The sequence below is a fragment of the Anopheles cruzii genome, chromosome 2 (genome assembly GCF_943734635.1).
Source record: "Anopheles cruzii chromosome 2, idAnoCruzAS_RS32_06, whole genome shotgun sequence".
Taxonomy (NCBI): domain Eukaryota; kingdom Metazoa; phylum Arthropoda; class Insecta; order Diptera; family Culicidae; genus Anopheles; species Anopheles cruzii.
The window spans coordinates 24,221,181-24,239,113 of record NC_069144.1 but is presented as its reverse complement, the minus strand read 5'-3'; the positions used below and the strand labels follow the sequence as shown (position 1 = coordinate 24,239,113).

Genomic DNA, 17,933 nt, shown 5'->3' with positions numbered 1-17,933 from the left:
TTTTGCGTTCTTTGCTGATGACAGTAACCCTTCGAGATCACTTTTGCTCGCGTTTTGCTGGATATCGCAAGAACAAGTCTCAGACGAAGGTTTTACAAAACATTTTCGACGTTGAAAATGTCGTACGTCGCCCGCAAAGGACCGGCAGCTTTCTGTGAGTGTAACCAGAGCACAGTTTGCACAACGAAAGTCCTTTATTTCGCTTCCTCGTAGCCGATGCGGCCACTGTGGCGATGGTTGCTTGGCACGGCTTGCGCAAATTACATAATGTTGTGAAAATTGTGTCCACCCAGCGGCCGGAATGGCGCAAACAGGCTTTGTTTACATTCTAATCTGTGTCCGGTTTTCTCCTTTTCCTCCCAGCTGCCCTCGGAAAATGGGCCTACAACATGGCTGGATTCAACCAGTACGGTAAGGTCGCCCCTTGCGAGTCGCCAGGGTCGCCACAACGATGGAAAGATTATTGGTTGTAACACCGTTATTCGTAGGTCTGCACCGAGATGACTGTCTGTATGAGAATGATGATGTGAAGGAAGCGATCCGCCGTCTGCCGGAGAAGGTGAAGGATGAGCGTAACTACCGTATCACGCGCGCACTCCACCTGTCGATGACGAAAACCATCCTTCCGAAGGAGCAGTGGACCAAGTACGAGGAGGACACCAAGTACCTGGAACCCTACCTAGACGAAGTGGTTCGGGAGCGCGATGAGAAGGTCAAATGGGAGTCGGAAAAGTAGATGTGCATGGCGCGGCGAACCAGTGACACACCTACCCGGTGGAGGCAGCAAAACGCTTCCGTGTCCGCGTACCAGGTCCACGGGAAGAATCTGTGAAACCGGGATGGTAGCGTAGCGTCGTGTGGTGGTTATGTGAAATATTAGGAATAAATCAAGTACGGCTGAAACTGGATTGCATTGATTTAAAATCTCTAAACTTCTTCAACGTTAAGTGAGATCCGCAACAATCCGAAAGCTTTTTGTAGAGCGAATCGCAGCGGGCGGAGCTTTTCTATGTGTCAGCTGATTTTGACAGCCATGTTTGTTTATGTTTATCGCGTGCCGCTGTTCAGTTTTCGTCAGCACGGCACGCGGCACAAATAAAACTTCGGCAGTTAATAGCGTTAAAGAGGTGGAACCGGGAACCCCGTGGTAGGCATCATCGAGTGTTACTAGCTGTGTAAATAAGTCCAACATTTGTTGCACTGTTCCGTTCGCTCTTTCTACCTACATCTCGTCGCAAACCATACATCATCATGTTCGTCGAATGGTTCGTGTGACCGTCATAAATCAATCAGGTGTGAAAGAAACATTACGAACCATAATTGTGTAACTGGCGCTAAACACCAGGACACCGTTACTAATTTTGTACAACTCATAAACCAGTGGCAACCTTATTCATTGTATATTCAATGTAATTACAACCGTAATTGCGTGTAATTACCCTGCCCCTTTTCAGTGTGACAGAGGAGGAGCGGAGGTCCATCGCAAACACCTGCGCAAACGAGTGCCAAGGATGTGACGACGGTCGCAAGTGTGTTATGCAGTCGCTTGTCGCTTCTTTTTATTTGCACCGAACACCGGCCCGAAAGCGAAAAGGGTAATTATGTTTGCCATTAAACCTCTACGTGTATCATTCCGGAGCCGATGTCAGCTGGCTGAGTTTCCTATTTTAATTGCAGCCTGCGACGACACCGGGGGATCTTTGTTACATCACCGCCAGCCTTGCCGCGCCCGGTGACCATCACACCACACCACAGCCACCGGGTCCCCTTTTCCTGGCCTATTTCCGGAAACATTCGTCGCCGCAACAAGTGCCAAAGTTGGCCGAAAACTGTCCCATATTTTCACGTACACCGATACTGTCGCAGTTGGCCAACGTACAAGCTATGTGAACGGCCACTTTTCCTGCATCACCGACGTCAATCCCGACCCATATGCGGGGGGCCGATCTTTGAACCTTTCGCTCGGCGAGAGGACGGCGCAAAAGCGCAAACGCGATCCGCATAAACATCGAAGCCCCGAAATACTACTACTACGGGTTTCGTTTGGTATTTGATCATTTCCGCCGCCCTCTTCTTGTTCGGCCCCCCCCGTTCCGAGATACCGGCACGGCCGGCGTGCATTCGCTGGTATTTTGTGTATTGCGTTTTCGGTCGGTTGATCTTTGGCAGCAGCAGCAGCTTTCACGCAACGCGCTTCGTCGGTCGGTCGGTGGACCGAAAATTTTTACTTTTGGCGCTTTTATTTGCAATGTGTTCGGCCGACACGCCGAAACGCAAGCGAAGGCAGCGTTTTTAACTCTCTTTTTTTTGGATTTTTTTAGTCGTAAAACATCGTGTTCGGTATTTTTGTTCCTTACGCCGCAGTTTGCCGCTGCTACGGACGGCGTGTCCTGCCCTGGCCGAGAGAGCTGCCAGTTGAGTTTGGTTTTTGAACGCAACTAGAACGTTTTCATTCGCAACACTTGCAGAATCCGCCAAGCTCCTCCAATCAATCGCTGGCGCAACACGATCGACCTGAAACGCAATCATTGGCGCCAGCGCGAGGTTGTTTTGATTCGCACGAGTGCGTCGAGGATACCAGCATTGTAATTTCCCTCGTCGTCGTTGTTGTTGTTGGTGTGGTGGTGGTTAGTGGTTTGTTGGGCGCCGGTTGGCTGTGGTGGTAGTGGTGGCCGTCGCGTAGCGGCGCAGGTGTCCGCCGGGCCGGCTCCAACATTATCATCGCGGTTCGCGGTGTCATCAGTTCGATCCCAGCGGCCCTACCTCGCGCAGGCATGTACTGGTCCTACCGGCGGCGCGTTCTCAAAAGGTGATTACGACGAGATAAGAAAGAATTTGCGATCTGTCACTGCTTCCGGGAACAATCGCGCGTAGTGTGCGCCGCTAAAGGGAGTCGCCCTTTTTTGTTTCACCGCCAGCTATCGACATCTCCATGACAACGCAATACCCGCGATAGCTTGGCTCGCGAGTGTGTGCGTGCGCGTTGCAACAAGTTTTCGCCCGGAATGACAGATGCTCGCGGTTCGCGCTGGTGAATCATACGGATTTTATTGTTGGACCGCGGCGGCGGCGAGTGCACACCGAGAATAGCGGACGTTGCTGGCGGTCTGGCCGTGTAGCTCGTGAATCAGTGCTTTGTGTTGGACACAAAAGAAGGAAACCCATCCGAGACGCGAGGACCTCTACGATCGCGGCTGATTGCGATGCAGGAGTGGCGCGTGTGGACGCGTGTATTGAAGAGCTTATTTTGTCACTAGTAAATCTTGCGTAAACGTGTCCATCCTACGGACGGCGAAGCCAGCGTGCTGCTCCCGTGGCGCTTGTCTCTCACCACAGCCGAGAAGCGCTGCGTGCTGCGTGTTGGCCGTTAAATTGCTTACGCTACGCTCTTGTTTGTCCCGTTAAAGGGTTGTGCGCTTGTGTGTTTTGCGTGTGTAGTTGTGTACGGGTGGTTTTGTTCCCATAGTGCCCACCGTACCGTGTGAATCCTTAATTTCCCTTTCGCCTTTCGGGCGGCTGCGATCCTTGCCAAGACAAAGGGATCCTCGTAGCCTACTCTGGACTCTCTACTGCTATTGCGCTCTCTCGCTCTCTCTCTCTTTCTCTTCGCCTGTCGGGTGTGTTTCAAGCTCCAAATCTCCAAAGACACAAAAACCAAAGCAAACATGGTACGATTCGATCTCGACCGGCTCATTACCGATCTCTTCAAGACCACGGTCCTGCCCGGGATGGCCGTGGTGCTCTGGTTGACCGATCTGTAAGTACAGCCCCGGATGAAACTGGATGTGAAATTTCCCCGCCACTGCGCTCTCCATGCACGTTTTCCTACCCCTTCGATGTGTGTATGTGTGTGTTTAAGTGTTTTCCCTCTTTTTCCACGCCCGCTCTTTCATGGGGCCTTTTTGGAGTTCGAGGCGATCGCCACGATCTGGAACTCGTTTTGCCCCACTTGGGTACATTGAGTGTAAATTGAATTAAATTAACTGCAGTGTCAAGGACGTGTACGGGAGACGAGATGAGATTTGTTTTGCTCTATTGCTTCTATTTCTAACGTCGTGATGCCAATTCACACTCGGTGCTGACGGGCGGAACAAACGCCTTGCCTTGACGCTTCCCGTTCTTTGTTGAAGTTCCTGTTTTGCTCTATGATCGTCTCTCGATCGTCAACAAGCTGAGTGCATCGCTGTCTGCAGTACGCTCGAAATGGAATGTTCGAGTTGTGTGCTGACATGCTTGACAAAACTAATCTATTTCGAAGAATACAACATCGATCATTCATTCGTTTATCGCCACTGTTTTGCTTGGAATTGTTTACTCATCAACCTCATCGTCCGACTTCCGAACCCACTCACGTTGCAGCCGGGGCTGGCCTGGAATCGGACTGCCAGTTAGACATCGTGTGCGACGTTGTTAAGCGAGGTTCATCAGCCAGTCCCACGCCTCGAGACTCCGGCTCTAAGTGAATGGTGAAACGCCCATACGGCGCCACTCGGCGAGGTGCAACCCGCAACGGAGGATCATCGTCTTCTGCTTACGGTGCATTATCGAATCGCACGCGACGACGCATCCGTTCCGTAGTTCGTTCCATCTGCGGTTGACTGCTCACCGGCCGGCGATGTCATGCTACTATAAGTAAAGCGTTTTGAACCCTCCGTGTTCCCTACAGTGTCGTCCTATGTGAAAGTCCCCGTCGGAGAGTGCATCGGAAAGAATACTGAATTACCTACCGCGCGGACACTTCACACTCGTGGTGTCCCGTCCTTTGGCAGGCCATTTTCTTAGTTCATACTAATCTAATCATCTCTCTCTCGGAACCGTTCCAGGATCGGGCTGCTGACATGCAAGATCGCGCTGCTAGTGTTTGTGGTCCTGTTCGTCGTGATGCCGATCATCTTCAAGTTTTCGTACGCGATGCAAAAGAGCATACTGTTCCTTACTTTCAGTGAGTGAAACACCGATCTCGCGTGCCGGGACCGGGGCCTGTGGCATTGTTTATTAATTCTGCTTCGCTTGCCGTTTCAGTAACGTACCCACCGAACCTGGATCTGAAGCGGCCCGAAAAGAGTGGACTGTACGCGACCAGGAACTTCTACATCAACTACCGTGACCAGGAGGAAGATATCGATGTCGATATCGCGGTCTGGCACGTGCTGCCGAACGATCTGGTTCGCCGCTACGCCAAGGAGCTTCACGTTGACGAGGTATGATCGAGGCCGGTGCTGCTTGAGATGATCTTGCTTCTTGAAATGGTGCAGCAGCGAATCTCTTTCGAGATGCGGCGAGAACAGTGTGTGTGTTGTGTTGTATGCTCATATATCGTGTCTTGGTGGCCTTTCACGGCACAGGCGGGCATGAGCTATTTTTAGCCATGGACGGTGGTCTGGCGAGTGCGCGATTTTTCCTCTAAGACGACGATGCGCTCTGCGGTGAGTGACGTACACGCGGTCCGGCATTCGGCGCAGCCTTCCGCAAGCCGATGGTGGTCAATCGGTGGCGGTCACACGACCACGTCACGCTATTTTTATAATACATCACCCGTCGAGGTAGCGTTGCTCTTCGTTGAATTATCTCCCCAATCCATTATGCAATGCAACGACTACCGTTTTGTGTTTTTTTCGATTGCCATCGATTGACCCCAAGCTGTGATTCAATGCACGATGGTGTGGTGTACTACCCTACACCTTTTGAGATCCACTTTAAATTTCCCCCGTCGTGCATGTTTTATGGGGCCTTCGCTAGACCGTTGCGTGTTAGTTTACGATAATGGGCCTAGGATAATGATGGAGATTTGTGGTAAATATTTTAAAGGCAGAGTGTCACGTAAGGCGGCGCACGTTCCCACCGCTTCCCTTTTTCTCACGAGTGCACCTTAAGAACATGAGATATTTATGCGCAAAAGGAAAAAGGGACAAAGCAATGCAGAGCTCACCCATCAGCGCCAGAATGGCTTAGAATTTTTCGGTTGTTTGGTATTTAATTGTTTCTTTATTGTCGCTTGTTTGTTTATATATTGAGGACCCTTAGCAGTCTAACTATTTATGCAAACACATTGTTTTACGCTACTGTCGCACAGCAGAGCTTATGCATTTTACTTCTACTCCTTAACGACAGGACACCATCGCTAACGGAACGGTGGTAACGGCGCAGGAAGACTACAGCAGCAGCAGCAGCGGCATCCAACGGGGTGGAAGCATCCCTTTGGCGACCCCGGCCACAACTGACGACGATCGTTACCGTCCGATCGAGCGCGTCCTGCGCTCGGAAGGGTTCGATCCGCACGACGAGCGCCACCAGAAGGCCCTGTTCGAGGAGAGCCTACGGGCGACGACGAACGATGTGGTGCTGTACCTGCACGGTAACACGGCTTCCCGTGGGGCCACGCACCGTGTGGAGCTGTACAAAATGTTGCGTGCCCACAACTATCACGTCGTGGCGATGGACTATCGGGGCTACGCAGATTCGGCCAACCTGTCACCGACGGAACGGGGCGTCGTGTACGATGCGCTCGCCGTCTACCAGTACATCACGAGCATCACGAAGAATCCGGTCTATCTGTGGGGCCACTCGCTGGGAACGGGTGTTTCGACCCACCTGCTGTCACTGGTGACCGAGATGAGCCTGCCGGGGCCACGGGCAGTGGTACTGGAGAGCCCGTTCAACAACATCCGGGAGGAGATCTGTGCCCATCCGTTCTCGAAGGTAGGGCTCTTAGCCATCACAAAGGGCCAACCGGAAGTTAACCGTCCCTTGCTTGCTTCGCTTTTGTAGTTGTATCGTCACCTGCCGTGGTTCGATTACACCGTCTCGGTCCCGATGTACAACAATATGCTGCGCTTCGAGTCCGACCAGCACATTGCGGAGTTCCGGCAGCCGGTGTTGATCCTTCACGCCGAGGACGATCTAGTTGTGCCATTCGACTTAGGCTATAAGGTTAGTGGTGGTGGCGCGCGTTCCGGTTCAAAATCCGTTTTCTCTTTACTGACCTTCTTTTACCCCCCCACCTGCAGCTCTATCGGAAAGCGCTCGATACGCGCGGCAAATCCTGGGGACCGATCGAGTTTCATCGTTTCGAAAAGTCCAGCCACTACGGTCACAAGCACATCTGTCGGGCACCGAATCTGCCCGAGATTGTCGTGCGCTTTTTCCATGCCTATCGCGACGAGCAGTACTAAATGCCAAAGGAATTGAACGAAAGTAAAATGTGACAATACGCACTCTATGGAGACGGAGAAGAAGGATATTCCCTTTCATTACCACTAAGTGCAGTACGAGGAAAACAACAAATCAGTACAGTAAGTAATACCGATGAGTAACGTAGGGCAGGGAACGGCACAATGCCGCCCCTGTGGTGTGTGCAGAGGAGGCGCATCGTGCTTACTGAATCGCTGGGGATCACGATCTTCGTGATCGCACGATCGCGGTTGCTGAGTTTTGGGTCCGCCTGTAGGTGCGCGTGTTTGTTTGTGTTGACCAAATACCCACGGTGCACCCAAGGCATCCGTCAGAGACGTCCGTATGCTGTAGATCAGCCGGGCCGGTGGTGGCGGCCGGCACAGAGAGCAGGTATTAGTGTGTAACAATGTTTTAGATGAACTATTGAGCAAGGACTATGTTATTCAATAAATAGTAGACCTATGAAGAATGGTTTGTTCCGCGATTTGTTTGTATACTCTAGCATAGGTATTTGAAAGAAGTGGAAAATACCGTACAAAAAACTACAAAATATTCATCGGACGACATGAAATGGAGTGCTAACTTCGAACTACAAAATCCTTTTGAGCCCGGAAGAACTGCGCCGGCTTGTTACTCGTGATTGCCTGTATTTGGGGTGATATAAGTTGTGATGAACTAAACATTAAACCTCCTCCCAGTCAGTTCAATGTGTTGTTTTATTGAATTCAACAGGATTTACAAAATTTATATTTATCCATCATGGTAACAAAAATTAACGTAGCAATAATAGAAGTAGTAAACATATATTTCAACAGAGAACTAAACTCCAAGCGTTTCCCGAAAACGGTCAAAGAGGTTTAAAACAGAACCAGCAACGGAACCTCCACTACAGGATTACATCTACTACGAACTCTTTGTTCAGCCACAGTTCCGGATTTAAATAATAACTACTACGGTTAGTTAGTTGACCCATTATCCATTGTCCAGGTGAAACCGTTCCGTTCGAAGTTTGGGTTTTGAGGTTGATTGTAATATGGTGTTTCGATTTGGTCACATTTATCTTATCCCCGCTACCCCGTGCGCCACACTGTCTGTGCGTTGTGATATCCCTGTGGATTACTGTTTCCTTCATCATGGTTTGCGCTCCCGGTATGAGGCATCCGCTTCTGGCTCTAAGTGTGCCGGGTCACGCGTTTGCTTACTAAAATAATGACTATCCGATCGCGGCTCGGTCCGCACTCGCGATCCAGAGGCACTGCAGGTTTAACATCGAAGGACGCCCGAGGGATACGCCGAATCCTTACAGCGCCATACCTACTACACCACGCCACACCTTCCATCGGGGGGGTATTTGTATTACAGTGCCGCATTTGTACTTGTGTGTGCGGATTGATAAACAAGTGATATTACAATAAATATATGTGTTTTTGGGAGGGGTGTCAATAAACCAATGACTCGTCACCCGGAGACACACGACAAGGTGTATATAATGGCGAAACAATAGGGAAAGGCGTGAGACAGAGAAAAAGTGCGATGCATTTCCACATTTTTTTTGGTTAAGCCGTGTTTGCTGTGCGTAGAGATGAGAACAGAGCATAGCAGATAATAGAAAAGCGGGCACAAAGTGTCAAGTCGTAGATTCGAACGATCGTACAGAGAGTTTGTTTCGTCAGAGTTATGTTTCGAGAAATTTGGTTTCAGTTTGCTTAAGCGAATTTACAATCTTTTTCAGTTATGTTTTTGCAATTCGTATGCAAGCCGTATTTGATTGCTTTCGTTTTCCAATTTTTTTTGTAAATGAAATCTTTCATTGTTTCTTGTTTGCAAGAGAACTTTTTATCGTATAGTTTCCGGTTCCGTTCCGTGTTGTCGATAGACTGGTGTTGCGGTGTCACAGTAATGTAGCGCAGCGTAGCGCGAGTTGGTGTTCCATCCGTAAATGCTGCTTTGGCAGAGATGCTTCGCTTCGATGTCACTGATCGTCACACCACCATCGTCACATCATTCCGGGCCCAGGCCCTATCTCTATGTCCATGGCCAAGGTAATCTAAATGTGAAGAAATTAAATCAGTTTCAGCTGTAATTTGATGGGGAGTTTTGTAACGAGCGAAAATAGGCATGGAGCAGGATGTTAGCATTTGAAGCATAGCCCCTGAAGCAAACATTTGAAAAGGGCAATAAATAAACACAAAAGCATGAAGAAACAAAAAGCAAATGCATAGTCAATGGCAAGGATACAAAAACAAATAAGAAAACGGTTAGACTAATTTCAAAACCTCTTCGAATATCAAAGGCAAGGTGAGAATTGGGGAGTGGCACAGTTAGTTAACACACGTGCAAAGCGAATGCAACACGGTCGCGGTTAGTACCGAAAACTAGCTAAAGATCAAGGGAACAGGCACACCGCACACGATCACACGCGCTTCACTTACGACACACATGGCTTCGTCGAGCTGTCCGCGTGGTGGACGACGCGATGGACCGACGGGTGAAGCGTGGTTGTGTTTAGCAGGGGGACAACAGTGTCACTGCGTGCTGTTTCCGACAGCGCAGAGAAGAAGGGTTTATAGAGAGGGAGTGCGAAGAAAGCCGCTTATGGAGCCGTGTGACTTTTCGTTCTCGACGAAAAACTAGTTCTCGGCTGAGGGCACTCTCATAGAGCGTTGGCTAGACGGTGGGTCCGCGTGGGCAAACTAATCCCTAAGCACAGGCAGGGCAGCTCTTGGGTAGGTGGTAACAGTTTGGTAACCAAAAACAAAATGGGAGGGAACGAAATTAAAAAGGCTCCTCTCAGCAAAGGAAGAAACCGCCAAGAAGGGGCGACACCTCGCGCCGGACGCCGAAATACTTACAGTTGCATGGATAAAATTTTCGGATTCGGACAGGCTTGTGGGGCGCGTACGTGGCACGGTTTGTGGCACTGGATCGCACAGTCCCGACACTCGTACCCCTGTTTTCCCGGGCGCCTCGGTATGCTGCGGTTGCAGACAAAGCACAGGAGTCCCCTGAAATGGGTAACACGACCGATTAAGAGCAACCGTGAGCAACCGCCCGTCCACTGAATGGCGCTGCCGTACCCCGGGATGTGTTTCGCGATGAACGTGTGGTCGTTGTAGATGTGCAACTTGGTGCCCTTCCGCTTCCAGGTCTTCTGGCGTGTGGCCACCTCGAGCGGCACCAGGTAGTGTCGCATCATACCATTTTCGAGCGTCTCGAGCAGCAGCGTCGACTCCTCGTGCACGTACGTGCGGCCACTGCCAGTCGACATGCCGGAAATGGCGGACGATTCCGAGATGGACGATTTGCGCGAGAGATTGCGGAAGATGTTTGATCCTGAAAGACCGAGACCGAGACAGAGAGCTTCGATTAGAGGCAGATTCGGGGGGGTTCGGGCGAACCCGTTACTGGACGCACTTTGATCGAACGACGAGCCACGGCTGAGCGTTGACGAAGCGCTGTGCACATTACCTACTCCTGTCCCGGTCGGGCTGTACTGTGGGACGTCCAGCGATTTCGATTTCTTCGATGGCGTCAACTTGTTGCGCAGCGTGCCGAAGATGTTGCGTGGCTTCTTCGGGAGGGTGGTTGCCGTCTCTAGGCTGACCGGAGCGCTGCTGCTGAGGCTACCGACCATCGAGTGGGACGTCGAGGACGAGAGAGCCGGCGAGGCGGGCGTCGACTCCGATTTGGCACCGTTCACGATGCCCAGGTGCGTGTGCGCTGCCCCTGGCTTGAGGAAGGAATTGCTCTGCGAAATAAGAAGCGAATGCGTAAAACATGAAACAAAGGCAAAAGTGAATCATATCATTGATTCTCACCAGTCGATTGGCTTCCGCCGCCTTGAACTGCTGGTTGCGATCGGCCAATGCTTGGGTCTTACTGGGCAGGTGTTTCGAGGGTGACGATAGGGCGACGGGTGAAATGGAGCCTCCGTTGATCGCTGGTTGGCCCCCGGTCCGAGTAAGTGGAGTGCTGCTGTTGAGCTTATCTGTAAAAATTAGACGCGAAACAAACCGGGTAAATCATCAAACGCCTTTCTCGTGGTCGCATACAGAATAAATCTTTCGAGAAAAACACACTTTGAAAGTCAAACTTCATGGAACCATCACAACGGGTGTTTGTCGGTTTGAAAGGACTCGCAAAAGGGGGTTTCTAAGATTGGTGTCAAAGCGTTCCATCCTCTAGCTCTTTCGGGATATGAGTGGAAAATTAAAAAAAAAACAAGATTATTTATCACGTACGATAATTAAACGATGCAAAATTAGGAGCCTTTCAATGGCGTTTGTGTATTTGTGTCAAAAAGCCGCATGCGATTGAACTATTCTTTGAAACGAGCTTCTTTTCGATTTCCTCAGCAAAGAAGTGTGGCAAATTATAAGGCTTTGGGATTAGTTCGGTGGCTTCTACTGGTGGCTTCTGAGAGTGCAACGAAGCATCATTCTGTTTAACGAAAATCGCACAAATCTCAATCTCCGATTAGTGAGGTTAGTTGGAGGCATTTGAAAGCGGCAGGCTAAAATATCTTTACTCACATAGATCTCTCTCTCTCTCTCTCTCATTTTGTGCAATAGTTCTGTTTTTTACTACTAAATTGCTCTTTGCTGCAAGGTGATCCTTACATTCTCAACTTTTAGTTGTTTTATGTTTTACTCATTGACCGGTTGGCAGATTTCGAAGATTGTGTAAACTTGAGCGGTGCGTGACAGTTTAATTCGCTTGCTACTCTGTGCAGTGTCTAGAGGCTGGAAAGCTAAATTGGAAAAGTGGGAAAACGTGACGTGGATGCGCGTGTCGCTAAGGGAACCGGTTGCGCGGTTCCTTCGAAAAGAATAGTTTAGTCCATACAGTCTTAAAGTTACGCACAGTCAGAAGGTTTTCGCATTTCGCTTTATTTTTGAAATGTTCAATCTTAGAAAACAAATCCTAGCGTACACAATTTCCAAACTATTTCGGCAAACAAAAAGTGAAGAACAGAACAAGGAATTTTGGTTTTTCTGTCCAAACTAAGTGATGCGAAAGAATTTTGCGAAATAACAGAGAGAAGGCACAGAGGAAGGAGGCCGTGGTTAACGAGCTTGAACGTAGCTTATACTCTACTCTACGTTTGTTCATGTCGCTTAAGTGATTGTTCGGTTGCGTGTGTATTTCGCGTGTTGCTAAGATTTATTCGATTTAGTCTTTGGCATTTGAGGTTTCTTTTCTTTTGCGTATACTAATTTTAGTATTCTGAAACAATAGACAGAGAAAAAGAAGAAAAGAAATAGATAATAGACAGAAAGGGGAATTATGTGAGAAAATATACTTCGTTTGTTAGAAATCGTTCCCTCTGTTCACATTTCGTTAGTTCAATTGGTGAGTGTGAGTGACAGTGACAGAATCTATGTTACAACAACGATATGCGAACGGTCTAATTGAGAAAATGATGCACGAACAAAGAGCCAATGGAACATCGAAACGCAATTTGAAACCTAACGTACAAATGTTTACATTTAATCAACCGCCTTTTAAATGCCTTAAAGAACAACAAAGTGCACCACTTTTTTGTAAAGTCAAAGGGGTGTGCAAAAGAATAAAACCAAAACCAAACCATACCACAAGAACGACAAAATACGATAAAAAACTAAATCAAAACAGGGGAACTAAAACAGAGAAGTAAACTATGAACCAAAACAACAAAAACCGACAGAACGGAACTTAACCAACTGTTTGAATGGGAATAAAACAAAAAGGAGGTGCAAGAAAACTGTTTAAAGTGACAATCGAACATCGAACATTCGGTTCGAGCATCGAACGAACGCGACTCTGAAAGATATTCGTAAATGAGCTGTAGTTCAAAAATGTTATTGTGATGCACTGAAGTTGATACTTTTTGTGTTTGAGAGGAAGATGTCTTGTGATGGCGACGGTTGGAGTTGAAATTGAAAGCCGAAGAATGCACTTACCGCGGGCAAAGTTGGACATTCCGTTCGCGTGGATGGACTGCTGCGTGAATTGCCGTCGGGCAGCCGGTACTGGAGGTGCATCGATAAATACAAACTAAATGGCAAAATGTAAAGAAAAACAAGTTAGAATGTACGAATTCGAATTGGCCCAAAACGCTCAAAGACATACCTCAACCGTGAGCGAACCGGTAATGGTTTCCGTTTCGTAGGGACGGGGCTGCAGCTCGAGAATTTGCGTCGTGGCCGGACCGTTCGCTAGCTCGTCGATACCCACCAGGCCTAAACCGAGGAACTTCTGTCCGCCAGCTTTGGGGTGATATTTGAAAGCGTAAACATACAGATATTACGTTCACGTCTGGCAGAAGGAATTTACGATCGAATTGTTAATTTTTAGCAGGCTCGAGTCAAGGTATCTTTTTGAATAAGCAATGTAATTAATGCACACTCCACAAAAACAACACTCCATACGGAACCATTTTTACATTCACGTTCACATAAAAGTTAGTCGAGAGTCGGGAGGTTCAAAGTCGTCAAAAATCGATTAACTTACAGACTTGTACGTACTATGTGCTATTCACTTTTACAGCTTTTTAAAACTAGAATGTATTCAAATGGAATTTTTACACAATTCAGTCAACAGCTGGCAGCTACTCAACATTAACAACCCCATTTCTAAACTATACCTTCGTCAGAAGCTAGAACATAATATTGAACCTACGATAGCTCATGGGTTTCAGTAATACCTGTCTCTGAGAGGGTTTTTCGAAAGAAACGCAACACTCACATGCAGTACGGGGTTTGGGTTTGTTAGTATCGGAGCATGCAGGGCCATTGCTACGGACGGCGGCAATCGGTCCACCAGCATCCGGCACGTTGCCGGATCGGTCCGCTTCGTCCTGTGATGCGGTGTCCACCAATTCCGGACACTCGGCAACGGTGGCTAAACCACCATCGCTGCCGCTATCCGCTTCGTTCGGTGGCACCGGGTTACTGGCAGCCACGTCGGAGATTGTCGTAACCGGTGCCACCGTTGGAGTCACCGCAACACTGTTACTGTTAGTGGCCGCCGCAGAAGAGGACACCGGCAGAGGGTCCGCCTCATCGGGTCCCTTTGCGCGATTCTCGTCCGCAGTGGACGCCGGACACGGTTTATCATTACCTACTGCTACGGAATCGTACACCTCGAACAGGAGTTCGGTCGAGTGGTTCGACAGTTCACTACGGGACACGGGAAAGTATACATCACAGAGCGGGAGAGAGAGAGAGCGAGAGAGAGAAACAAAAAAGGAATATAGAGATATAGAGGGATTCATCTAAATATACAGACTAAATGACTGGTATGCTCAATGATTACGTATCGGAAACATTGGGGGTGAAAGGCTACCGGGCTACTTACAACAAAAAGGACTCATCCCAGAAGGGTGTCTGACCCAGTTTTGCAGCGGACTGATGTTTCTGGGCCGGTTCATCCATCTCGATCACGCAGTACGGTTGGGAGCACTATAAAATTGAACCACAACGATATTATTATGTAATGCGAATGCCTTGAAGCTATACGAACCTTGAGCAGTCCTTCCGCTTTCAGTACTTTGACTAGCAGTTTCTTTGGAGAGGCCAAAAGAGCTCCTCCGAACCCATCGTCCTGATAACCACGGTAGCCATCGGAGTAACCCTGCAATGGGCGAATGGAATTCCCTCAATAATAATCGGTTTTGACATTCTCAGGTAGAGAACTTACACCGTAGCCATAGTCCGAAGTGACCTCCTCGGACTCCTCGCCCATCAGGCGCGGGCAGGTCGAGTAGATGGAGAAATCCACCGGATACACCACGTCCCGGATCGAGCCGATCAGCAGCTCCGTCACCAGATCGATCTGCTTCTTCTCGTCCTGCGCGTTGGCCGTCTTCAGTGGCCCGATGCTGTTCAGGATAATTTTGATCTACAACCGGATCGGGATAAGCGGCGCATTAAAAGCGTTGCTCACTGGCGATCCCCCAACTTCCGCGACTCACATCCGGATAGCCCTCGAGTTTCATCTCGCCTTTGAGCGCGAAATAGTTCACGATCACACTGACACGGGACTTTAGCCGCGAGATGGTGGCCTTGTAGTGGGACACCTCCGTCTTCTGGTTGGTGGACTTGAACGCCTTAATTTGCAGCACGGGCGTGGTGTCCACGTCGAACAGGAGCTCCACCTCGTTCGGTTGGTCGGTCGCTTCGCACAGGATGCTGGACAGGTTAGGCGGCAGACTCTCGGGCAGGACGCGCACAATCTCGACAATCATCTCATGCTGCTCGACGTGCGTCAGTAGGGCCGTGTTAACGGACGACACCCAGTCCTGGAGCAGCTTGTTCACCACCACCAGGTCGGAGTAGAGCCAGCGGAACAGATGGATCGCCCACTGAACGATTTGCTGCGGAAATGTGACAAAATGAGATCATGAGCAAAGAAGCCAGTAGAGGGGGAGAAGGGTGGGCTCCGCGGTCACTTACCGGATCGGTTCCGTTAATGTTGGACGGTGGAATGACCGGTCGCTTCTTCTGCGTCAGCTCGGGGCCGGGGCTCTTGCGAGAGATGCGCTTGCGGGCGATCGTCGCGCCGCCTCCACCGCCGCCGATGCCACCTCCGAACCCACCACCAATCCGTGCTCCGCCACCCATTGCACCGCTGCCACCGTTGCGTACCTGCGACAGGATGGCATCCTAGGGCGAAACGATAGAAAGGGAATTGTAGAGCAAATTGCTGCTATGTCTACCTAACCTTGTACCTAAATCATCCGTGATTAACGTCAATCCAGCTTCTTAATTCTCTGAAACTCAGAAATCGTCAAACGAACCACAGAGATCAACAAGTAGATAATTTTCAACGCACAAGAAGAGATTTATCAAGTGCTGATTTGAATCAAGCAGCGTTTCGATACAATTGCAGAACTGATTACTGTTTGCATCCTAAAACAACAACGAAAAATGACTGACACTAATGACCAACTAATGACCAACATTTGTATTTTTTTTTGCTTATTTCGTTTTTCTTTCATTTTCCATCAGAAGCGACAGGTTTCTGGAGCCGCAAAAACACTAGGAGAACAGAAGCGACTGGTAGGTAGCACCAGTGAATTGCATACAAGTTTTCTCTTCCAAAGCTTGTATGCAAAGTTGCATGCAATGTTGTGTGCGATCTTTTTTATAGAACTTGTACACGAATAATGCACCGAAAAATTGCACCAAAATATTTGGCAAGCAGTAATACTGAAATAATGCCAAAAATATTATTTGAAATATTGAAGTATTGCCGCTGCAATATCGTATCGTATCGTAGCAAAACCCAAACCCAATGTTTTCAAGCAATTTGAACCAAATTCAGCTGGTGCGAGTTTTGTCATTTATCCAAAGGAAAGCAGGAAAAACTAGAAAGTCCGTGCTTCTGAAACGCAGGATCATTGAAAAATGTGAATGAAATGAGTGACGCACGCCGGGAACAGCTAGTTTGGTATAAGAGAGAAGATACTATTACCGGCCAACTGATCGCAGATATTTTTTAACACAGAAGCACTAGTTTCTAGAACCATTGCCTGAGGACTCCAGCGAGTAACAAATCGATAAATGAAACGTTCTAAACAGTTAAGCACACACCAGAAACTCGGATTGGCTCGGATAATTTACCTTCTTGGTGAGCACTTCCTTCGGCTCGGAAGCCCGCGTCCCCGTGGTCAGTGCCGCGGCTGTTCCGGTCACCGAAGACGCACCGACGACGGATGCGATTCCCGGCGTCACCGTCGTTGTCGTCGTCACGCCGGCGGCATCACCGGCGGCGCTGGTGGCGCCCTTCCGCAGGACATACTTGTCGTAGATCAGTTTGGTCGCGAACACGAGCGAGATCACGAGCACGATCAGCGCGAACAGTAGCATTACGAACGTATCCATCGTGAGATCACCGGCTCCTTCAAATACACAGATATAATCGTCAATTTGATCGGCCAAGTCTTCGGCCATAGCAGTTCGTCGGCTGGGCGCGGCGGCAGCAACCCCGGCACATCACCATCCGGTCGGCGGTCGGGTTTGCGAGACGGGTGCGGGTGGTTGCACTAGTGGCGGTGGCGGTGGTGGTGGTGTTGGTCGTGGCTCGTGTCTGGGTGGATGGTGGGATTTCGTAAAGGGTGTTTTGGGCGGATGGGCGAGGATGGTCGTGACCAAGCGGGAGAGGCTATAATGGGGGGTTTGTTGGAAGCTGACAAGATAATGTATGGGGATGATGGTTTGGGGTTTAGATTTTCGTTGTTTTACTCTCGGAAAACTGTGGGCACACACACACACACTCGCACGCGCGCGCTCGCGGAGGGATTTTCGAGTATTATCGAGGATCGACCACTTGGCTTGGTATTCGGTGTGTATTCGAGCGACGAAAGCAATGCAATGGGCGCGATGTTATTCACACTGTAACGAGTCGTCATTAACACACCAGACATTAATCACCAGCGGTGGTGTTTCATTTGTTCACCGAAAAGAAAAACACAAAAGGGAAAAGAGTAAATCTATGTGCACACGATCACTTACTAATTACTAATCTTACGCCTAATCGTGTATCGAATATTTTGGTAAAATTGGTCCGCAACTGGTCATGTTTCTGTCAAGTTAGGCAAAAGAAGAAGGAGCGAAAAAATGTCACTAAAATGCAAATGCATTGTGAATTCCACGAGGCTGAAGAGTAATTTAGTAATAAGACTCAGACAACATTGTCAACCTAAGTAAACATGTGCTAAATGTAGTGAATGATTTAATCATAAAAACCAAAGACACGTAATAAAAATGAAGAACCAA

General features: G+C 49.0%; 3 protein-coding genes across 6 annotated transcripts; 2 read left to right on the top strand and 1 right to left on the bottom strand.

Annotated features, from left to right (window-relative positions):
• Positions 1–27: 27 nt before the first annotated feature.
• Positions 28–908, top strand: LOC128278031 (cytochrome b-c1 complex subunit 7-like; the record flags this gene model as incomplete). The annotated part of the gene is made up of 3 exons (XM_053016666.1): positions 28–154; positions 364–411; positions 489–908. Coding segments are annotated over 3 exons (423 nt in total), but the record flags the coding sequence as incomplete, so codon positions are not given.
• A 230-nt stretch (positions 909–1,138) lies between these two features.
• Positions 1,139–7,634, top strand: LOC128268750 (lysophosphatidylserine lipase ABHD12). Of its 3 annotated transcripts, none has more exons than XM_053005950.1 (9): positions 1,140–1,293; positions 1,455–1,595; positions 1,678–2,150; positions 2,322–3,757; positions 4,824–4,942; positions 5,023–5,201; positions 6,112–6,699; positions 6,769–6,930; positions 7,008–7,634. In XM_053005950.1, the coding sequence occupies exons 4-9, from the start codon at positions 3,666–3,668 to the stop codon at positions 7,170–7,172; spliced, it is 1,305 nt and encodes a 434-aa protein (XP_052861910.1). In that variant the 5' UTR covers positions 1,140–1,293; positions 1,455–1,595; positions 1,678–2,150; positions 2,322–3,665; the 3' UTR covers positions 7,173–7,634. The 3 variants fall into 3 exon arrangements, with proteins under 3 accessions (XP_052861911.1, XP_052861910.1, XP_052861909.1); XM_053005949.1 differs by having other exon boundaries at positions 1,678–2,205; XM_053005951.1 differs by having other exon boundaries at positions 1,139–1,293; positions 1,678–2,809.
• Positions 7,635–7,871: 237 nt separating this feature from the next.
• LOC128268239 (uncharacterized) lies at positions 7,872–17,308 on the bottom strand. Of its 2 annotated transcripts, XM_053005278.1 has the most exons (15): positions 16,779–17,308; positions 15,609–15,818; positions 15,128–15,529; positions 14,854–15,054; positions 14,677–14,787; positions 14,512–14,615; positions 14,275–14,333; positions 13,285–13,421; positions 13,116–13,209; positions 10,992–11,161; positions 10,642–10,921; positions 10,251–10,506; positions 10,026–10,178; positions 9,606–9,894; positions 7,872–9,220 (listed from the first exon to the last, which is right to left on the bottom strand). In XM_053005278.1, exons 1-14 carry the CDS (start codon positions 17,106–17,108, stop codon positions 9,867–9,869), a joined length of 2,535 nt encoding a protein of 844 aa, XP_052861238.1. In that variant the 5' UTR covers positions 17,109–17,308; the 3' UTR covers positions 7,872–9,220; positions 9,606–9,866. The 2 variants fall into 2 exon arrangements, with proteins under 2 accessions (XP_052861238.1, XP_052861237.1); XM_053005277.1 differs by lacking the exons at positions 7,872–9,220; positions 9,606–9,894 and having other exon boundaries at positions 10,022–10,178; positions 10,588–10,921.
• Positions 17,309–17,933: the final 625 nt, after the last annotated feature.

Bases quoted from the DNA above. Each gene is read 5' to 3' on its own strand.
- LOC128268750 (XM_053005950.1), top strand. From the start codon at position 3,666: ATGGTACGATTCGATCTCGACCGGCTCATTACCGATCTCTTCAAGACC. The intron at 3,758-4,823 runs GTAAGTACAGCC...GAACCGTTCCAG, and splicing joins GTGCTCTGGTTGACCGATCT to GATCGGGCTGCTGACATGCA. The intron at 6,700-6,768 runs GTAGGGCTCTTA...TCGCTTTTGTAG, and splicing joins GTGCCCATCCGTTCTCGAAG to TTGTATCGTCACCTGCCGTG.
- LOC128268239 (XM_053005277.1), bottom strand. From the start codon at position 17,108: ATGGCCGAAGACTTGGCCGATCAAATTGACGATTATATCTGTGTATTT. The intron at 15,055-15,127 runs GTGAGTCGCGGA...ATCCGGTTGTAG, and splicing joins AACTCGAGGGCTATCCGGAT to ATCAAAATTATCCTGAACAG. The intron at 13,422-14,274 runs GTAATGATAAAC...ATCACCCCAAAG, and splicing joins GTACGATTCCGTAGCAGTAG to CTGGCGGACAGAAGTTCCTC.